The 21840-nt window shown below is 34.5% G+C and overlaps 1 protein-coding gene across 1 annotated transcript in view; it reads right to left on the bottom strand.

The window, feature by feature from the left end:
- Positions 1-1079: 1079 nt before the first annotated feature.
- Positions 1080-21840, bottom strand: part of LOC121370716 — a 49927-nt gene continuing 29166 nt past the window's right edge. Inside the window, exons 13-24 of the mRNA XM_041496129.1 lie at positions 21398-21505; positions 19642-19769; positions 17685-17768; positions 15677-15847; positions 11553-11660; positions 10882-11051; positions 10324-10416; positions 7579-7725; positions 5211-5318; positions 4604-4691; positions 3652-3787; positions 1080-1545 (exon numbers count right to left, since the gene is read on the bottom strand). Of these exons, the coding sequence (XP_041352063.1) occupies positions 3656-3787; positions 4604-4691; positions 5211-5318; positions 7579-7725; positions 10324-10416; positions 10882-11051; positions 11553-11660; positions 15677-15847; positions 17685-17768; positions 19642-19769; positions 21398-21505 (1337 nt within the window). The 3' untranslated portion in view covers positions 1080-1545; positions 3652-3655. The remainder of the gene's footprint in view (positions 1546-3651; positions 3788-4603; positions 4692-5210; positions 5319-7578; positions 7726-10323; positions 10417-10881; positions 11052-11552; positions 11661-15676; positions 15848-17684; positions 17769-19641; positions 19770-21397; positions 21506-21840) is intronic.

The raw sequence follows: 21840 nt of genomic DNA, 5'->3' as shown, positions 1-21840 counted from the left end.
ATATTTGTTTTTGAGACACTCTTTGCTAAAACAAAGACCTGGCATTGAGCAAATGAAACCACAGTTATCAGAGTAACAGGCCTCTGATAATTACATGAATGATTGTTTTGTTTACACATTAAATTTCCATATCGGATTATGCAGAATGAAATGGGTTACCTGACCTTTTTAGTTTTTTAAATATGTAAATGGGCTATACAAATCTTCCATTCTCAGATGCTTCGAATGATGTCATAAAAGTGGGTAAGACAAAGGCTAAGACGACCTGGTCTAGAATGTCAATTCTTTTAATGATGGCAGGAAACGAAATTTTAAACAATTTCATGATATATATTTTAGCATTTAAACAGCACATGGAAATTCACAACCAGAACGAAGTCATGTTTTTTTAAAAAACAAGGTTCAATATTGACAAAATTCGGAGAAATCTTCAAAGGAAGCAATTTTATTTATACAGTGGACTCTGTCTAAACCGGACTCACTTCGTACCGTAGAAATAGTCCGGTTTACATAGAGGACCGGTTTAGGCAGAGTTCATCCAGAGTTATGGTTCTTGAATGATCGACAACGACATTTGAACCCATGGATGGTTGGGAAACATAGTCATACAAGCCAGACTTGGAATCAATTATCTCACAGACATAAAAATATATACCTAAAGGGACATTCCCGAGTTTGTTGCAATTTTGAAGATGTTATCCACTAACAGAGACTTTTTAACGATTGTAAATTTCATATCAAATATATTTTTCTGCATAAAATATTAGTGGCTGCATATTAAACGTGTTTCTGGTCGTTCTAATATTTGTACTAGGTTAAATTTCATTTTATTTCCTAAAACATTATTTATTCATACGTACGAAATTATTTGAATTACAAAATCCAGATTTAACGGCCTTTACATTTTGTATTTGATCTTGCGACGGCGTTCTGATTACTCGGCAAGTGTCAATCATTGTTCAACTAATTAAGCAGCCCGTTGTTCAGTCAAATCCCAATCCAGTGTAGACAGAGGTAATTAATGCTTGAACAGTTCTTTCGTTCTTGATTTTTGATCCGGAGTCCAGAGTAGACAGAGTACGGATTAGGCAGAGATTTATACCTAAGAGCTAACGGGAGCTGGACGGGGCTTTAGAAATGGACAGATCCAGATTACACAGAATCCGGTTTAGACAGAGTCCACTGTATATTAAAATTATATAGCTTTGCATTTCTCCTATTGCATGTATGTCCCCCTCAAATTTTCTTTTCTTTAAAAGAGGAAAAATACAAAACAGTTGACTATTTTTTAAAAAGAGTGGACAGAACATAGACTAATAACTTAAAATAAACACTGGCAGTGTTCATCGTTGAAAACCTATAATGGATTTTATAACTACAGTCTATAAAATGGATATGACACATGATATAAATAGTCCCGCTTATAAACACAGCACGTGGTGCTCGTTCCAGCATGTTCAGCAAACCACATCCAGCAGTTAAAACTGATCACAAGATTAATTTGTAATGTTCTGCTTTAATTTTAATCCAGTTAATCGTCATCATCTGAAAAATAAAATATTACATTAAAATGTGCAAACACATGCTATGATATCTCACTGTAAAATGACAAACAAAACATTAAACTCAAAATTTGTATTATTAAAACATTGTCATTCAGGAAAAAACTAATTAAATTGTGTTGTCAACTTGGGTGTTCTGTTTTCATTGGTTTTAAAAACATGTTAATTCAGAAAAAGAAAATCTGCTAAAGTCATCTAAACTTTGTAAAGAAAACCATTTTTAATGTGGATTTCTGTTTGTATTAAGGTCAACCTACACATACTTGTAATCACGAACGATTGATTTAAACAGGCCTTTCTGTCTTTTGCACATATTTTGTTTGGTCAAGATCTATTTCCAAAAACGGATTATATTAAGCAGCTACACATGGTAGTGACAAGGGGAATGGTGGGGTAGTGCATGCTGTATTTTATTATCCACATGGTTCAACATAACAGAGTTAACAAAACACATATGAAGCACACGTGATAACACGTGTAATGATATAATTCTGGGAAAGCGACATCATAACATGACGTTGGGAAAGTGTCGCTTCTCAAGTCCTAGCTCAGACGGAGCATGTTAAATATGACGTCATTTTGTCGTCGTCTTCTTCTAGTTTGAGACGGCCTTTATTATTCATAAAAAATAGAAATAATAATATGGATAATAAACAAATGATTACACTCACGTGTGAGTTGTACTGATTTTATGAAACTCGTGTTAGGATTCATGTATTACCCTTGCTCTCGTAATACAAGAATCATGACACTTGTTTCGTAAAATCAATACCACACACAAGCTCGATAATAATCTCTGTATTATATGCTGAAGTTCTCACCTGTTCTTAAAGGTAAACTCAAACAAGAGATTTATGTGTTGGAAAAATGCATACCCGGACCACCAACACATACTGACACTTTAGCAAATGAAAAACGCGTAATTTTAGAGTTAATAAAAAAACATGATTATTCCTGCTAACTGGGGGCAGCCATTTTGTTTCATTTTTGTGACGTTCGGTGGTATAGCTTGGGGCGAAGTGACGTCAGCTCCGTCCATCTGCTCTATGCACAGTGTAAACAAACGCTCTAATTTACGACAAGGCGCTTCGCTTTCATCAACCTGACTTGTAAAACCACATAAATTACTTGATAGTATAATAAACTATTTTACTAAATATATTTCAATTTGCATCAACAGAACAAAATGGAGTTATAGTATTTTTCTTTTTTTAAAACTCCAAAGAAAAAAAAGCATATTATTAGGCCTATTGGTATGCTACGTTCAAGCAAAAACAACCACTCATGATACCCAAGTGATAATTTTCTTTTCTTTGGGACTACGTAATTGGTCAGTTTTGTGATTTTAGATGGGAAAGTCTACTTAATCAAGGGTTTTACAGAATTACTTACAGTAATCGATTGTGATTAGAGGGGTGTCCGTACTACGGTTAACACACAATACCCTGTGATCTTAATAAAAGAGGCACGTTTTTTAGTGTGTCTAAACACAGTGTCTGGGGACCGTCTAAATATACACCTGCAAATCAGGAACCACAGGTACAGGCCACGGAAAGAAAAGACCAATTAACTAAGAAAACACTCCGATTATTATTTCAGTATGTGGGTTAATTTATGTACAAACCATAATACAATTATTTCAACACTGACAATGGTGGTTTATTTTGTATTAAACATAAATATATAATTGTTGCTGGCTTACTGGGATGACTATTATTACAGAATATTGTGATGCATCTGCAAAAATCAGGTATCTTTTGTTTCTTCAGTTTGAAGACTAATTCCTGACTTATTGATGGCTTACTGGGATGTGTATTATTACAGAACATTGCAATGTATGACTATTTATCATCCCGCAAAAACCAGGTAGATTGTGTTTCTCTAGTTCTAAGGCTCATTCCTGACGTGACGCGTTAGGTATTACGTAACCACCAGCTTGCCAGAGGGCGTATTCACTGGGATGATACAAAATGGCTTCGCCCGTTATATATAATAGCCGTCACATCTAATCATTTTATTAATTGACTATACGATTATACTTGTTGATATTAAGCAATAATGTGTATTGTATATCATTGAATATGCATACCAGGTCAAATGTCTTGATTGTCCCTTCCTTTAAAACAGCGTCTGGTTATTTTTGTGAAGTCGGACATTGCAGTGACATCCAAAATCAGGTTTCTTTCTCTTGCATCCTTGATCATAGATCGCCAGTTATCTGCTGCCTGTGACAAAAAATTTATACTGCAATTATCTGTTAATTATCAGTTTTCGCCTTTTAGTAATGAACACAATTTTCTATTAAAAAATAAATGTGACCACAATTATTGATCAGAGTTTAAATGTCATTATTTTGTGCAAACCGGCTTCGGTGGCGTCGTGGTTAGGCCATCGGTCTACAAACTGGTAGGTACTGGTTCGGATCCCAGTCGAGGCATGGGATTTTTAATCCAGATACCGACTCCAAACCCTGAGTGAGTGCTCCGCAAGGCTCAATGGGTAGGTGTAAACCACTTGTACTGACCAGTGATCCATAACTGGTTCAACAAAGGCCATGGTTTGTGCTATCCTGCCTGTGGGAAGCGCAAATAAAAGATCCCTTGCTGCTAATCGGAAAGAGTAGCCCATGCAGTGGTGACAGCGGGTTTCCTCTCAAAATCTGTGTGGTCCTTAACCATATGTCTGACGCCATATAACCGTAAAATAAAATGTGTTGAGTGCGTCGTTAAATAAAACATTTCTTTCTTTCTTTTGTGCAAAGCTGGTTGGAACTGGATGAAATAGATCAGTTCACTGAGAAGGATTGATCCTGTAGCCCATCGTATCTCTGCCAAACATTCTACCACTGAGTTTTACAGTACACCATAAAATCCAAATATTCTCAAATGGATCTTTAATATAATTGAACCTGCATCAAGATGTATTAAATAAAGTTTACATTTGGGTTTTTTTAAAAGATGTATTAAATCTGAGAAATTAAACTTGTTAAAACCCTGACATTAAATAGTCAGGAAATAAAAGTATTCATCCACATATTTTACCTTTAACGAGTCGAGATGAGCAATTACAAAGAATGCATACTTGGCTCGTGTCATGGCCACATTCATTCGGCGATGATCGGCAAGAAATCTGGAAACAGAAAAATATGGAGAATTGTTTTTTTTATATAATAAATGAAATATGGAGAAAAACATGTATTATACTCTATGTGAAAAAAGAAACAAGAGTAAGGGTGAGGTACATGATATGCCGGTCAGGTGTTTGTTGAAGAAACACAATGATTACTGAATGTGTTACAAATTGATAAGATAAAGGAAGATAGACTTAGACATACATTTCCTTTAATGTTCAGTAATGCATGAAAAGTAGATCACAGTGACCTAGTTATGGTAAAAGACATACCATCATCCCAATTTGTACTTGCATGCAAGGTTTGATCAGTTCCTATATTTACTGGCAAGGAAGACATGGCCCCGACAAGAATTGCTCAGAAAGACAGACGTACGGACAGATGGATAATACCATACCATAATTTGATCCGTCTTTTAGACAGGCAGATATAAATTAACTGACTGGAACTTTAATCACACTACATGCTGACTCAACAGTTAATATGTTCTGCTTTTTTTCTGCTTTTTTTTTACTTACCCAATCCCACCTGAGCTACTTCTAGCCCGCACACAAGACATGATTATGATGTGGTTTTCTCTTCCCTGGAACCCATCCACTGTACCGACCTCAATATTGCTCAGACCACTATAAAACACAACCATCTCATCAAGTCACTAAATTGTATTAATTTTTTTGATAAAATAATTTAAATGTACCAATTTCAATATTTCACAGCCATCATATTCAGTTATCAATTGTTTACTTACAACTTTCTGCTTAAATTATAAATTTGGGCAAATCACAATTATTTCTGGTTGTTTGTAGTATATGTAGCTCAACATTAATTTTATGTGAAACCAAAAAACAAGATTCATTCCTCAAAAAAGCTAGGGTATGTTACTTTAAAGAACGAAGATCATAGGGTTGTCAATAATTAATAGGCATCTTGATTAAAAGGATATTATATGTACAAAGAACTTGCTGAATGAGAGATAATAAACTAGCAAAAACTTAGAGCACCACTGTGCAAAATATACCTATTATTTAATAACAGAATTTTTACAGTAAGTTGTCATTATTACCTAAATAACATTCAGGGAACATTTTGTTTTGAAAATCTTGATTAGCCAACTGAAAATTGATTAGCAAAGTTCTACTGTTTAATGTTTTAAAATTGTGTAGCGATCTCTAAAACTTGCGACATGATACTGAACAAAATGTTCCCCGACATTTATTAAAACAAAAGATAAACAGAATTATCTTTATTACATACAAGGTACATATCATAAGATCAACAAACAACTAAAGAAGACAAGGACTGTGCAGAATTAAATTTATTACATACCTATTCAATCTTACTATAGTGATAAAGACATTTTGAAACCGTACGATACATTTTTTTTTTTATCACACATATGTGCAATATGGACCGGAATTTTTAAATGCGGAATTCCTTTTTTGATTTTACTGCAGTTAGCACCTTTTATTTACCGACGTCATATATGATTTACAAATGACGTCACATCGTATTTGAAACATTACATAAGACTGCCGCAGAGTAAGATTCTTAACGCTGAGTAAATCCATGAAAGGAGCCTTTTTGATGATGTTACATACAAATTAAATACATTTTCTTATTTAGAATACCAGTGTCTGTATTTACAAGGTGTTTGTTGTTGTTCTAATGCTTGTAGTAGCCCAAACCGGATTTTACCTCCTAATAATTTTGTACATACGAAAAAATATATATCACGAATTAAAGTAAAAACTGAATGCTACAAACAGTATATGACCACAAACACGTTCGATATACAGACACTGGTATTCTAGACAAGAAAATGTATTTAGTATGAAATAGTAGTCTCCAACAAGGCTCTGTTGTCGCAAACATCTTACAATGACTGCAAACTCGGGACAGTCTCTTTAATGTGTTGGTTTTCATCTCGCCTTTATGAAATAAAAAGGCGAGATATAGGTATTACTTTTTCAACAGTGGCGGTGATGACAGCATCAACTTTTGTGTTAAAAGTTTCATGGTTAGATCATTTTCTGAATCCTAGATCAATGAAACTTGTGCCTATGGGTGTTTATCACAGTACACTAAACATGTGTACGGGTAGATGAGACATATACAGAACTTCATATACATTGTTTTTTCGCTTCCTGTTTATTGCACAATTTTATTTTGCGCAAGTATATATACCACGTGACCGAGTAGTGGTCGAGTGGTATGTTCTTTCACAAAATAAACAGGAAGCGAAAACAACATATATGAAGTTCTGTATTTATTACATACCTTCATTTGTTTTACTAAAACGGTTTTTGATTTAATGTCATAACAACAGTTTGTTAAATCTATCATCAAAACTCCTTTCATGGATTTGCTTTATGTTAAGAATCATGCTCTGCGGCAGGCTTGTGTAACGTTTCAAATACGATGTGATGTAATTTGTAATTTATATATGACGTCAGTAAATAAAAGGCACCAACTGCAGTAAAAATAAGGAAATTCCCCATTTAAAAGTTCTGGTCCAGATCGCACATGTGCGATACAAAATAAATTTATCACACAGTTTCAAAATGTTTTTATCACTATAGTAAAATTGAATAGGTATGTAATAAATATACAGAACTTCACATACGTTGTTTTCACTTCCTATTTATTGCACAAATTTATTTTGCGCAAGAATATATACCAGAGTGGTATGTTCTTTCGCAAAATAAACAAGTGCAATAAATACGAAGCAAAAACAGTGTATGTGAAGTTCTGTATTTATTACATAGCTTCTTTTATGTTTTACAAAAAAATATTAATTTAACATCATAACAACACTTTGGTCGGAAATATTTTACAAAGGTTGTAAACTCAGGACTGTCCGTTTAATCCTGTATTATGTGAACTCACCATTTTCTCAAGTGCTCAAAAATAAGTGCTCTTTGACTCTGGTAGGGGCAGATTATACCAATTTTATCTGGCGTTATCGACTTGCGTTCCAGGATCGTCTTGCACAACACAGCAGTAAACTGAGCCTCCAGGGGGTTATTCTTTGATCTAACGGAAATAAACATGAGACAACTCAGAGCATGTATTTACAGGATGTACACTACCATATCAAATCCCACAGACAATTTTAATGTATGAAGATAAATAAGGCTGTTATATGCACTCATCATAGATATAAATTAAAATACTACAGCACATTGCCATTAAACTTATTTCAAGCTGCTCCTTTCAAATATAACAAAAAAAGTACTTGATATTGGTTAAAAATTTTCACACTACTCATAATTTTAGTGGCACCCTGCTCGTTTCAAGCACAACTGTTTTACAGTACCAGGTACATGGCAAACTAGTGCAATTCAAATATCATAAATTTACTAACCAAATAAAACTTCAATTTATGATTGTCCAAGTACATATCTCATCAATGGCTAAGTACATGTAAGGTAGTCATCAAAGGAAGTTTTAGAAAGTGGTCCATCCCAGACAGTTGCTTTCTCAATTTAGGTCGGTTTGTATCATAATCATAACTGATGGTATGACTGAACAGTAAGGGAAGCTATTGGAAGGTGGGCAAATCAAATACACAAACTGCTTCAATTTAAATCAACACGCGTTCAATGTGGTTACTTCCTGTTGTGGCTATACGAACTTTGATTTGGAGTGAAATACACATGGTAGAGCATTGGTTGGGATGGAATAAAAGCTGATGGGTGATCGATCCTACAATCCACTGCACCGTAAGCTTAACTATAAAATGATCTTTGAAGACAGTTAAAAAGTTAAACTTTATTTTGTTTAACAACACCACATTGCTTTTTTAATCATCGGCTATTGGATTTGGTAATTGTGATTTTTATTAATCACCGGCTATTGGATTTGGTAATTGTGATTTTTTTTAATCATCGGCTATTGGATTTGGTAACTGTGATTTTTTTTAATCATCGGCTATTGGATTTGGTAATTGTGATTTTTTTTAATCATCGGCTATTGGATTTGGTAATTGTGATGTTTTTTTTATCATCGGCTATTGGATTAGATAATTGTGATTTTTTTTTAATCATTGGCTATTGGATTTGGTAACTGTGATTTTTTTTTAATCATCGGCTATTGGATTTGGTAACTGATTTTTTTTAATCATCGGCTATTGGATTTGGTAATTGTGATTTTTTTTAATCATCGGCTATTGGATTTGGTAACTGATTTTTTTTTAATCATCGGCTATTGGATTTGGTAACTGATTTTTTTTTAATCATCGGCTATTGGATTTGGTAATTGTGATTTTTTTTTAATCATCGGCTATTGGATTTGGTAACTGTGATTTTTTTTAATCATCGGCTATTGGATTTGGTAACTGTGATTTTTTTTAATCATCGGCTATTGGATTTGGTAATTGTGATTTTTTTTAATCATCGGCTATTGGATTTGGTAATTGTGATGGTTTTTTTATCATCGGCTATTGGATTAGATAATTGTGATTTTTTTTTAATCATTGGCTATTGGATTTGGTAACTGTGATTTTTTTTTAATCATCGGCTATTGGATTTGGTAACTGATTTTTTTTAATCATCGGCTATTGGATTTGGTAATTGTGATTTTTTTTAATCATCGGCTATTGGATTTGGTAACTGTGATTTTTTTTTAATCATCGGCTATTGGATTTGGTAATTGTGATTTTTTTTTAATCATCGGCTATTGGATTTGGTAACTGTGATTTTTTTTAATCATCGGCTATTGGATTTGGTAACTGTGATTTTTTTTAATCATCGGCTATTGGATTTGGTAATTGTGATTTTTTTTTAATCATCGGCTATTGGATTTGGTAATTGTGATTTTTTTTAATCATCGGCTATTGGATTTGGTAACTGTGATTTTTTTTTAATCATCGGCTATTGGATTTGGTAATTATGATTTTTTTTTAATCATCGGCTATTGGATTTGGTAACTGTGATTTTTTTTAATCATCGGCTATTGGATTTGGTAACTGTGATTTTTTTTTAATCATCGGCTATTGGATTTGGTAACTGATTTTTTTTAATCATCGGCTATTGGATTTGGTAACTGTGATTTTTTTTAATCATCGGCTATTGGATTTGGTAACTGTGATTTTTTTTAATCATCGGCTATTGGATGTCACTACATTTTTCCATTAGTAGCACGGGACCTTTTATAAGCACCACCCCACAGACAGGATAGCACATACCACATCCTTTGATGTATCAGTCGTGGTGCACTGGCTGGAACAAGAAATAGCCCAAATGGGCGCACCAACGGGGAACGATGCGAGATCAACCACGCATCAGGCAAGCGCTTTACCACAGGGCTACGTTCCATCAAACCCTTCACCACAGGGCTACGTTCCATCAAACCCTTCACCACAGGGCTACGTTCCATCAAACCCTTCACCACAGGGCTACGTTCCATCAAACCCTTCACCACAGGGCTACGTTCCATCAAACCCTTCACCACAGGGCTACGTTCCATCAAACCCTTCAACACTTTGAAGACAAATGCCTGACGTTTCACAATATATCAAAGTGCTAACAATTTTATCACTTATCTCCATTATTAAGAACATTTACAGTAAATCTTTTGAAAATGTTTCTCAGAAACATTTTTTACAGGTTGAGCATTACTGGATTTACTTACCCTGACAACTGCGAACACTCTTCCTGTCCAAGTTTCATGTCAAATACCAGGTATGGAAACAGGGGAAACTTCTGGGTCTTCAGAATGACAGACCTAAAAATATACCAGTGAAAGACATTGTTGACAGTGATACTTATAATATCAAGTGGAACCTCTTGTGAATGTTTCCATAATACTGTTTTAACTAGTAATAGTTGTATTCCGTGTGAAAGAAGTATACAGAAACATGTTTGTTTTGAAATAGAGCATTATGAAATTAAAATATTATAAGTGAATCACAGCTAAAAAGCAAAATAGACACATAGACACATGTCGATTGAAGAATGACATGCAATTTCTGGGGTGGTTCTAACAGGTAAAAATCTATTTCACCTATCAGGTCTGAAAACAATCGACCACTTTTTGCAGGCCACTATTTTGTGCCTAGCAAATTGTGTTTTTCAAGGGCATTAATAAGTGACACCCAATGGCTGATGTGTATTTTTGTGTTGGGGTGTTGTTAAACATTCATTCATTCAAATATCCAAAATACAGCTACGTACAAGAAGGAGATCTTACGGGTCTGTTTTGAGTAAACCATGATACACAAACTGGTTGGGAAAGTGCAGAATGGCAGGGTCCATGCGGTACTGTGTGTCCAGCAATATGACAGCATTGCTGTCGGCATGTTTGAAGTAACTGTGAAATCTCTCAAACAGAGACTGACCGAACTTCAGCTTTTCAGCTTCCTGTCAAAAATAAAGATAGCAATAAAGAAAGTCAGGCATTGTAAAAAATATTAAGATATATACACCAGTCAGGCATTTCAATTTGAAGTAATGATGAGAAAGATTATCTCAATGTTAGAAAATATTTAAAATTAACATTTTACTAACTTCTGTATATCTCCACATTCAAGCACTCTTTCCTTATTTTCACAATATATAAAAATTAAAATAAGCCAGCCAGAAAATATTTTTGTTAAATCTCTGTTAACATATTAAAAATTTACTATTACTCTGCAGAAATAGGCATTTTTCTACATCAAAAATTTCTCCTCAGAATAATTAGAATTTATGAAAGTCACACATTTCTAATAGGTATTTAAGATTAGAAAGTCTCTTTGTCTTCCTGGTTCTGAAGGTTATAAAATATGCTTGCACACACCAGAATTACTAACAGTTTAAAATCGTCACAAACTGGATTTATAAATGCAGAGAGCACTGTACATGTTAAACTAGATATCTAACCTGTGAAATGACTGTGGGTGGGAGTTGTTCAGGATCTCCAACAAGAATAAGCTTGCTGGTTCCATACTGTAATGGGATCAGGCAATCCAGCTCGCTTGCTTGTGTAGCCTGAGAAAAAAGAGAACAATCTGGTATTAACAATTATTACATACCTGTGAGAGATAATGGACTTTGATAACAAAATCGTACATCACATTGTGAGATGCATGTTTTCCTTAACAAAGCACTAACGCTATTGGCCATCAGCGCATTAAGGGGGAATGGGGTCAACACAATGTGATGTAAGATTTTGTACATTTCTCATTGAAAGCAGTGCTGAGTTCAGCCAGACCGAGCAGAAAACCGTCCGCCAAACTAGTTTCAGCACTTCATGTTAAAAAGAATGACCACTTCTGAAACCAGTCAAATTAGTTCGCAAATGTAAGCAAAAAACAGGTGGCTGAACTTAGGGCTGATTTTACTCGCATTAATACGAAGTAGTTTTAAAACCGCTGTTGAATAAACAATTTATGAAAATCAAAATCTGGGTCATTAACCTCAATTGTGGGCTGACACTCGAACACCAGCTGCACTGAATGTTTACTTCTGTTACTTTATGATGAATTCTAAGCAATAATTATAGGTAGATAATAAATAAAATACTACACTCCTTTCAGTTTAATACCATTTTTATAAACTTGTACATAAAAATGGTATTAAGCTAAAAGTCGTGTAGTATTCTCTATGTATGAACATTAATATGCACAGTACATAATGTATATACTGTAAATCATAAAATATTAGAAATCTTAAAATTTAGCAAAATTCAAATAAGTGATATATTAGTAACATAGAACTTTAGCAAGGTCAACATATCGTTATGCAGCTTACAGACATCTTGAATTTAGTATCGATCGTGTTGCACCATCCATGGATCTGTCAATAGATCACTCAAGTATCAATCGATCGTGCTGCACCATCAATGGATCCGTCGATAGATCGTTCAAGTATCGATCGATCGTGCTGCACCATCCATGGATCTGTCGATAGATCGTTCAAGTATCGATCGATCGTGCTGCACCATCCATGGATCTGTCGATAGATCACTCAAGTATCAATCGATCGTGCTGCACTATCAATGAATCCGTAAATAGATCACTCAAGTATCGATCGATCATGCTGCACCATCCATTGATCCGTCGGAAGATCACTCAAGTATTGATCTATCGTGCTACACCATCAATAAATCAGTCAATAGATCACTCAAGTATCGATCAATCGTGCTGCACCATCCATGGATCTGTCAATAGATCACTCAAATATTGATCGATCGTGCTGCACCATCCATTGATCCGTCGATAGATCACTCAAGTATCGATCTATCGTGCTGCACCATCAATGGATCTGTCGATAGATCTCTCAAGTATCGATCAATCGTGCTGCACCATCCATGGATCTGTCAATAGATCACTTAAGTATCGATCGATCGTGCCGCACCATCCATGGATCTGTTGATAGATCACTCAAGTATCGATCTATCATGCTGCATCATCCATGGATCTGTTAATAGATCACTCAAGTATCGATCAATCGTGCCACACCATCCATGGATCCGTCAATAGATCACTCAAGTATCGATCGATCGTGCTTCACCATCAATAAATCTGTCAATAGTTCACTCAAGTATCGATCGATCAAGCTGCACCATCAATGGGTAGTTAGTTTTAGACAGGGCAGCGTCATTGTAATATTGGAAATGTCCCTAAGGACTTAATATCAGTGGCTTTTTTACAGACGTAATATTCTTCTTCTTTTTCTAAGTATTATAATGATAGGCAAAAGGGTGCATGTTAAATAATTTACTCCTAATATAAATAACATCTTGTTACTGTAAATAAATTATGTAATGACGATATAATATTTTTTTAAACTATATAAAGCATGTTTTGTCAAAAACAGGTTAAAATGTATTATTGACTCGGATCAACATTTGTCTAATAATAATAATACAAAAATTATACTCCATAAAATAAGGAAACATAACCAATACACATAAAGGATTTATTTCTGAAGCATACCTGTAGTGATCATACACTTCAGTATGGCTATGCTGTTTCTCAATGTCTATGCTAACGATGGATCCACTTATGGTGCAGCGCCATCAATTTATACATGCGCAATCTACAGACAGCCTATCGCTACACTAACAACGGATCTATTGATGGCGCGGCCTACCCATCGCTACTATAATGGATCCATTGATGGTTCAGGGTGCTCAATCTATACATGCGCAATCTACAGACGGGCTATCGCTACACAAACAACAGATCTATTGATGGCGCGGCCTACCCATTGCTACTGTAACAGATCCATTGATGATGTAGTGCGCTCAATGATTGTCTGGGCCATCAATTGATGCTAGCCCGATCTACCGATGGCCATTAGGATGGATCCACTGATCGAGCAGCGCAATCAATCAACAGCGTAGATCGGTCAATGACGCATGACATAAGAATAAGGTACTAAACACAGAATAAATTGTTTTTGTATGACTGTTAAATCATAAAGTCATATTTAGTTCTAAACAAGGGCAATGGCTAATAAGTACTAAATCCAGAATGTACTAAATTGTGGGGAGGGATAGCACATAATCCTATCCTCCACAACTTGGTAGGTTATTAAATTTTGAGTTTATTAAATTAAGTTGTATTTTCTCAATTATGAATAAACTATAAGAAATAATGACAGAATGTTACATATTAAGCATTTATTTCATATCAAGTTTATGTCCCTAATAATATAATTTGCTTTGTTATGAAATAGCACATTTAAAGTCCTTTTGGTTCAATGAAAATATTTTACAACATACCCGTCCAACTCCAGTGACATGAAATGAAGAGCCATACTAATTACCACAAAAGGATCTTTTATATACACCTTCACACAGGCTACGTTATGACCTTTTTATATATCAAAGATGGAGTACTGGTTGGAAGATGAAATAATCCTATGGGTCTGAGGAAGCTAAACCCCAAGGCCCTTAAATCTCAGGTACTCTACACGGGTAAATGTAACGGAGATGGTCCAAAATGTTTTAATACACTGTAGCAGGGGTTCAAAATTACAAAAAAAAGAATTTTGGCAATATACATAAAGGTTACAACATTTACTCAGGCAGTACTAAATTTATATCCGTGTTCAGTAGTATCAACTATTTATTGTATTTTTGTCTGTCTTCTATACTTGTTGAAGTAAACTTTATGTTTTAAATTCATGTAGTGTCCATTTGCTGATTTATTTGTTTGGTAGTGTCTACTTGTTCATCCAAATATAATTATTTTGTCAATGTATGTCTTAGTGACCACTTGTTGTATGGCTGTGGATTATAGCGTAGGTCTAATGAAATCTAACTTCACCTTCAAGAGACGTTCATTTAACATGAACGTAGATTTACCGTTGCAAAATATTAAGTACATGTATGTTTTGCTACAAGGTTTATTACATCTAAACTAAAATATCTTACAACTTTTATAAGAATACAGTTCATAATATTTATGCTTTGTTTGAGTGAATTTTAAAATGTATCCCATCTCATATACCATGTATGCAACAATTAAACATTTTGATTTCACACACAAGACATGCATACTTTATTTTCATATAAGCTGTAAAGCGTATTGGACGCTATTTCCAAGTTTGAAGACCATCAGACCGATTACTTGTACGAATTCAATCGAATGTTCAGGGCTGAAATTACCGATCTCAGTTGATAGTAAAAGAGGAAAGGGGAATAACTAAGTTGTTATCGAACTTTCAACACAATTTCTGTTTTAGTGTGTTAACACATTGGCAAGAGTTTCGATCATTCCAGTATTTAGGGTTAGGGTTATTGTAGTTCTCCGTAGAGCTATGTGAATGCTTGAATGATCGTAACTCTTTCCAAAGGATTTACCGAGATTTGTAACAAAATTAAAATAAGTTTTGGTGTTACGTTAATCACTTGTCATCGGGCATATGCAGATAACATAACTGCTTGTCCAACATGAAAATTCCACTTGGCACAGGCATTGGGCGATGGGGATTTTTGATCCCGTGACTGTAGGAAAATATCTCAAACTGGCACTATTAATTCCTTCCATTCATACCTCGTCTATTATGATGCACTGGAATGGTGCCTGTTTTCTGTCTCTGTCACACTGAAACAACTTTACAATCCTCTGGCTGCCAAAGCTGCTGAGTGTTCCACAGATGACGTGGGCCTTGAACATAATGTTTTGACGAATCTTGTACTCCTCTTGCAGGGTCAAAGACACAAGCTAAAAAAACATATCAAACATCAGGAAACAAATTATTATGAGGTTTATACGACTACCGTATATTTCGCCTATAAGTTGAATTTTTTTCACCCAAAAATTATTGTATAACTTGGGGATCGACTTATAAGAAGGCAAAAAAAATTCACCCAAAAATATTATCGTTTTGGGGATTATTTTACAAGTTTTATTGTTGAATTATGCCCTGTATTTATACTCAAATATGTTAATATTATAAATTTATTTTTTATAACCTATTTTTTGGCATTAGACCGGTTTTGGTTATGTGAAAAGGTGTGTGATCTCACTCACAACAATGTAAACAATACTAACTACCTGTTGCCTGAGTTTATTTTGAAATATGATCACTGGCATTAATCGGTGTTCAAACAATCTTTTGTGGATGATTAGCTTCATGAATATTATTGAGTTTTTCCTTAAAATAGCTTAGACTGGTCTTTGCAGTTTACTAGAGCAACAGGGACACACATCATTGGTACAAAAACCAGTGTGTACTTTCCAGAGTTATCCTATATATTAATATGGCGGAAAAAACGTGATTAACTGATGATACTTTCAGTTTTATCGTAGTGATCTGTTGTCAGTGTTGACAAATAAAGTTGTTGTCTGTGCACAAAACCATGCTGTACAGTGCCATACGGTAACAGTCAAACAGCTTTCACCATCTACCAAGGGAATATTTCGTTTTGATGCTATGTAGTTTGATTGGAATATTGCGATGTACAAAACGTGAAAACCGAAATTTGTAAACTAATTTTCTTTTGTTCAAATATCATACACTATTGTTCTCATGTGCTGAAAATAAGACATACTTCAATATTTATAAGTTGTTTTTCTTGGGTCGACTTATAAACGGGTCAATAAAAAAAATATGTTTTCAGGGCTTGAAATTAGGCACTCGACTTATAGCCGATATCAACTTACAGGCGTAGATATACGGAATTTAATTTTGTGGGGTATTGTAATTAGCTGTCTAATTTGGACAAACAGTCTACTTAAAGGTGCTATGTAAAAGTTGAAGCGACAATAATTTGTTATTTTCACACTTATTTTTAATAAATAACTACAAATTAATTGATTCCATGCATAATCTTTTCACAATTAACTCTAGAATAATAATTTTACTGTCTTTAAGTCTTTCACTGGATGACAAGAGGGGTTCCCCAAATAATTTGTGGCTAAATATAGCATAGGCACCATCTTGGTTTCTTTTGTCAAGTTGATCACAAAGAATTCTGGATAAACTTTGTGTGTTGAATGTGTACGCATAAAACAGTGACATCACTAGTTAATGCGTCTGATACACTCCCAAGATTCAGTCCTAAAATAAGGTATTTTTTGTTTACTAGTAAATGTAATTATTTAGTTATTATAAGCTTTATGTTTCAAAGCAAAAATTAAGAACTATGTTTGGCGGGAACAGCCATTATTGTAATTTTGACATAGCACCTTTAAATTGAAAAAATAAATAAAACATTGTTGGCTTTGTCTGAAACCAATTATTATAATACTGAAATTTTTTAATTTCATAAGACCATTCCCACCCCATCTCGTACGAAGGGTCCACAGGAATAACCTATGATGACAAAATAGATAGTCAGTACTGTAACGGCCGTGTTTGTCAATATCACAATGTCACAATGACACCATAAATCAAAAACCTATAATTATGGTAGACCATTAAACGTAGTTGGTAAATTATGCTTTCTTAGGCATAAACACATTCCACGATTGTAGAAATTAAAATATCACCTTACTAAAAATGTGACATCACAGGTTATGACTTACAAAAATCAAGTTGAAAGGAATAACTACTTACGTTGGCTGTATTAGGTGACCTCTGACTTTGAATTAAATCTAGATCATTCTGCAGTTTTCGCAGTTCATACCTGCATCTGTCCGCCTGTAAATTGTACAGATATAATACAGATTTGTTATCAAATTTTGCAGGTGCAAATAAAACAAACTTATATTTTGAGGAGTATCTAAGCAATAAAGGTGTGTGAAATAAATAAATATATATTTGGAATATAGATGCAACCGTGTGAAAAATACTTAGAACAAAAAATTGCAGTTTGAAGGAAGGAAGGAAATGTTTTATTTAACGATGCATTCAACACATTTTATTTATGGTTATATGGCATTAGACATATGGTTAAGGACCACACAGATATTGAGATAGGAAACCCGCTGTCGCCACTTCATGGGCTACTCTTTTTGATTAGCAGCTAGGAATCTTTTATATGCACCTTAACACAGACAGGATAACACATACCATGGCCTTTGATATGCCAGTCAAGGTACACTGACTGGAGAGAAAAATAGCCCAATGGGCCCACTGATGGGGATTGATCCCAGACCAACTGTGCATTAAATCGAATGCTTTACCACTGGGCTACGTCCCGCCCCTGCAGTTTGAAAAACATACCATCTGCAAGAGTTTTGTACACATAGAATTTTGATACTGGTTACTGTCAAACTGAGTTTATTGCGTCGACTGGTATATCAAAGGCTGTGGTATGTACTACTGTGTGTGTGGGATGGTGCATATAAAAGATCCCTTGCTGCTAATCGAAAAGAGTAGCCCATGAAGTGGTGATATCGGGTTTCCACTGATGACTACGAGTCAGAATTACTTAATGTTTTACATCCAATAGCCAATGATTAATTAATCAGTGTGCTCTAGTGGTGTTGTTAAAGAAAACTAAATTATTAAACACTGTTCTGGGATGCTAAACTGTTTAGAGCTACCATTTTCTCAAAGAAAGGACCCATCACAGCTCTCAGTACCTACATGCAACTAAAGAGATTTGCTAAACACATTACTTTTGTGTTAAAACTATGTCAAACATTTTGCGAGAATATCATTTTTAAAGGATAACTGTATAATAAAAATGTTAACTAGGAGATATACGGCTTCAGTCTATTTTACTGTAAACGTTGTATTCTTAACAACAAGTAAAATGTTATTCCTACATTTACTTTCTCGTAACAGCCACAAAATGTCTCACAAAATAACTATGCTAAACATCCCAAACTTTACTTGAAAACATGGATATCATTCTTATTCATTCATGACACCATTCTTATTAAAGGGACAGACCCTAGTTTTTAAAGACTAAGGCATATTTTTCATCATTAGAGCCGTTTATGATCACTGAAATCAAACATTATGTAGATTTTTTTGTTTAGATTATCCATTTCCATACACCCGAATTGTTTCTGGTCATTCTGGTGTTTCTAATACCACAAAATGCATTTTTCATATTTTTAAAAGCGCGTGTGTGTCCGAGAAGTAACGGTTATGTAGTAACATTTTAGTCTGTTTTTAAGGGTATTGCAACGTCACAGACTCTTGTTTCACTCTGTTGTATCCAAATTTGTTACAAGTTTATAAATTAAGCAAACTTAGTGTCCCATTTTAATGGGTTGAGACTAGGGTCTAGGTGAAAAATATGCCTTAGTGTTTAAAAACTAGGGTATGTCCCTTTAGCGTTCAATATGTACACTACACAGCTGCAGACAGAGGGAAAAATCAATCAAATTATGTCACTATTCAAGGGAGTTAACTCATGTTCTTTTTTTTTCTTCTTTTATGCAAAAAGTAACTTTATTGCAGAAATTTCAATAATGTGTATAAAATTGAACTAGATTTTACTGGAAATGACAACATATGTAATATCATCTTCTGATATGTGACTGTAACTTGAAAACATGTTTTTGGTCTGGTTTTATCTTTACTATGAAGTTAACCTTTTACTCTCTTTGCAACTAACCTTGGTTGTCTCATTCTGGTTCTGAAACACTAGATGGTGTTTTCTGCACTCGGCAATCCTCTGTTGGAGTTGTTTTACACGAAAGGCGACACTTTCTGGTTCTGTGGACTGATCTCGTATCAGTTGTTCTAAATTAATACATCAGAAAAACATCATGGAAACCTAACATTAAAATCATTAATTGTAAATCTGCTTTCACAATAATTATTTTAGAACTACCCAGCACACAAAATTGTTACTATGACTGGCTATACTGAAATAATTGGTTTAGAATTGGTCAGTGCATTGCAATACATACTATGTAGATAATGTGATGTTTACACGAAGAAGGAAGGAAGGAAATGTTTTATTTAACAACGGTTTACACGAAGAAGAACCATACACAGGATCATATGTGCGTCTGACCTTTTGCTTCCAAGAAAGCCAGTACTCGAACATGTCTAGTAGAAACATGGTAGTAATTTTAGTTTCTACAGCAGTTTTGTGGTTAATTCAGACGGTTGTTCAGGTTACCAGGAGGTTACCACATGTAAGAAAAGTTGAGAACTGTGCTTCGTTCTCGACAAAAATTTCAACGTTAACAGTAGTTTCGTTTCCAAACATAAACCAGGCAATGCATTTCGGACTTCTGCATTTCATTTTCTCATAAGGAATTACATCGATGTTCGCAAGCAATTATAGTCATTCCGTGTTTAAGCAGTGTCCACTAGATGAATTTACTTCTGCGTTTTGTTTTCTCGTACGAAATTGCATCAATGTTCGTGTGCACTTTTGCAATTGCAAGCAATTTCGGCAATCTGCATTTAAGCAGCGCCCACTAGATAAATTTACTTCCTGATTTCATTTCTCGTACCGATGTCCGTGCGCACCGAGCATGAAAAGTAGTAGTAACAGGAATTCAATTCTAACTTTCATATAGTTGTGGTAACCTATAGGTTACCAGGCTATATTTTGTGGTAACCTGTAAATGGGTTACCAGACACAATGCTTACTTCGATGTCTGTTAATGCCTAAGCAGAGCTTCTAGAATTTTAATAAAATCCACTAGCCATGGGATCAGTAATTTTAGAAATTTACTAGCCACAATTAAAAATTCACTAGCCCTACTTTACTTAGTTAATACAATTTTACTAAATACTAGTAATAATCAAATATGTTACCTAAAGAGGGAGATAGAGTTTAAACACACTAACATTGGGGGTTTGGGGAGTGGGAAGGATATTCATATTTACAAAATAGACTTAACTGCAACATTTGAACAAAAAAATTCACTAGCCGTCGGGCATGGCAATAGTAGTTATTTACTAGCCCAACACTGAGTATCACTAGCCATGGGAGTGGGGCTACCATAATTTAGAAGCCCTGGCATAAGAAGGGACTTTAAGTTGACAGTACTACAAACAAACAAAAACAAACAAAAGTGACAAAGAAAATTGAAATTGAAATTGAAATAGCAATTGAAATGCTGCAGAAAACTGAAAACACTGCTGCAATCTCCATGGCATTGCCGAATGCTGTGGTTAATTGCCAGGGTCGTAACACCGGGTACCGTTTTGTGCCATAGTGTTCACCATGTTTAATATCAAACCAACTTTACTCAAAAACACTTGCAAAAGCAAATGTTGTGAAAACAAACTTTTACATTAGGTAGATTGTTATTTACGAATTATAGTTACAATAGCAAAAACCAGAACCTGTACTTCTAATGAATAACACACCATGCATGTAATCAAAAATTCAGTTCAGTCAGTCTTACCTCGTTTTATATTCTTGCGTACCAGTTCATCCAAGCAAAATTCCTTCACCTCATCCTGGATGCTGTCTTTATTTCCAATGCGAACCAAACGCAAAGCATTCTTTTTATCTGTAAATATTTTGTAAGAAACAAATCAGTGTGTAGAGGTCTCCTACCAAAATAAACAACTGTACTGAGTCAACAAGGAACAATGTAACACTATTTCAATTCCTAATAGACACCAAAATATTTAGCCACAACACAGAACAGTTTCAACACCAAAAACAATTTTAACAAACAAGCACATGTAAGTTATTATGTTAAAACATTCTCAAGGTTATACCCCATTTAAATTCTTTAAAATAATGTATATTATCATAGTAGTGCGTACAGTTTGTCAGTTACTCTTTCTTTACAAAGTGAATAAAGGAAACAGTTTTAATTGCAGGGGTTCATTTTTGGGG

Source organism: Gigantopelta aegis, chromosome 4 (genome assembly GCF_016097555.1).
Source record: "Gigantopelta aegis isolate Gae_Host chromosome 4, Gae_host_genome, whole genome shotgun sequence".
Taxonomy (NCBI): Eukaryota; Metazoa; Mollusca; class Gastropoda; order Neomphalida; family Peltospiridae; genus Gigantopelta; species Gigantopelta aegis.
The sequence above is the reverse complement of the archived record's forward strand: the minus strand, read 5'-3'. Positions and strand labels throughout refer to the sequence as shown.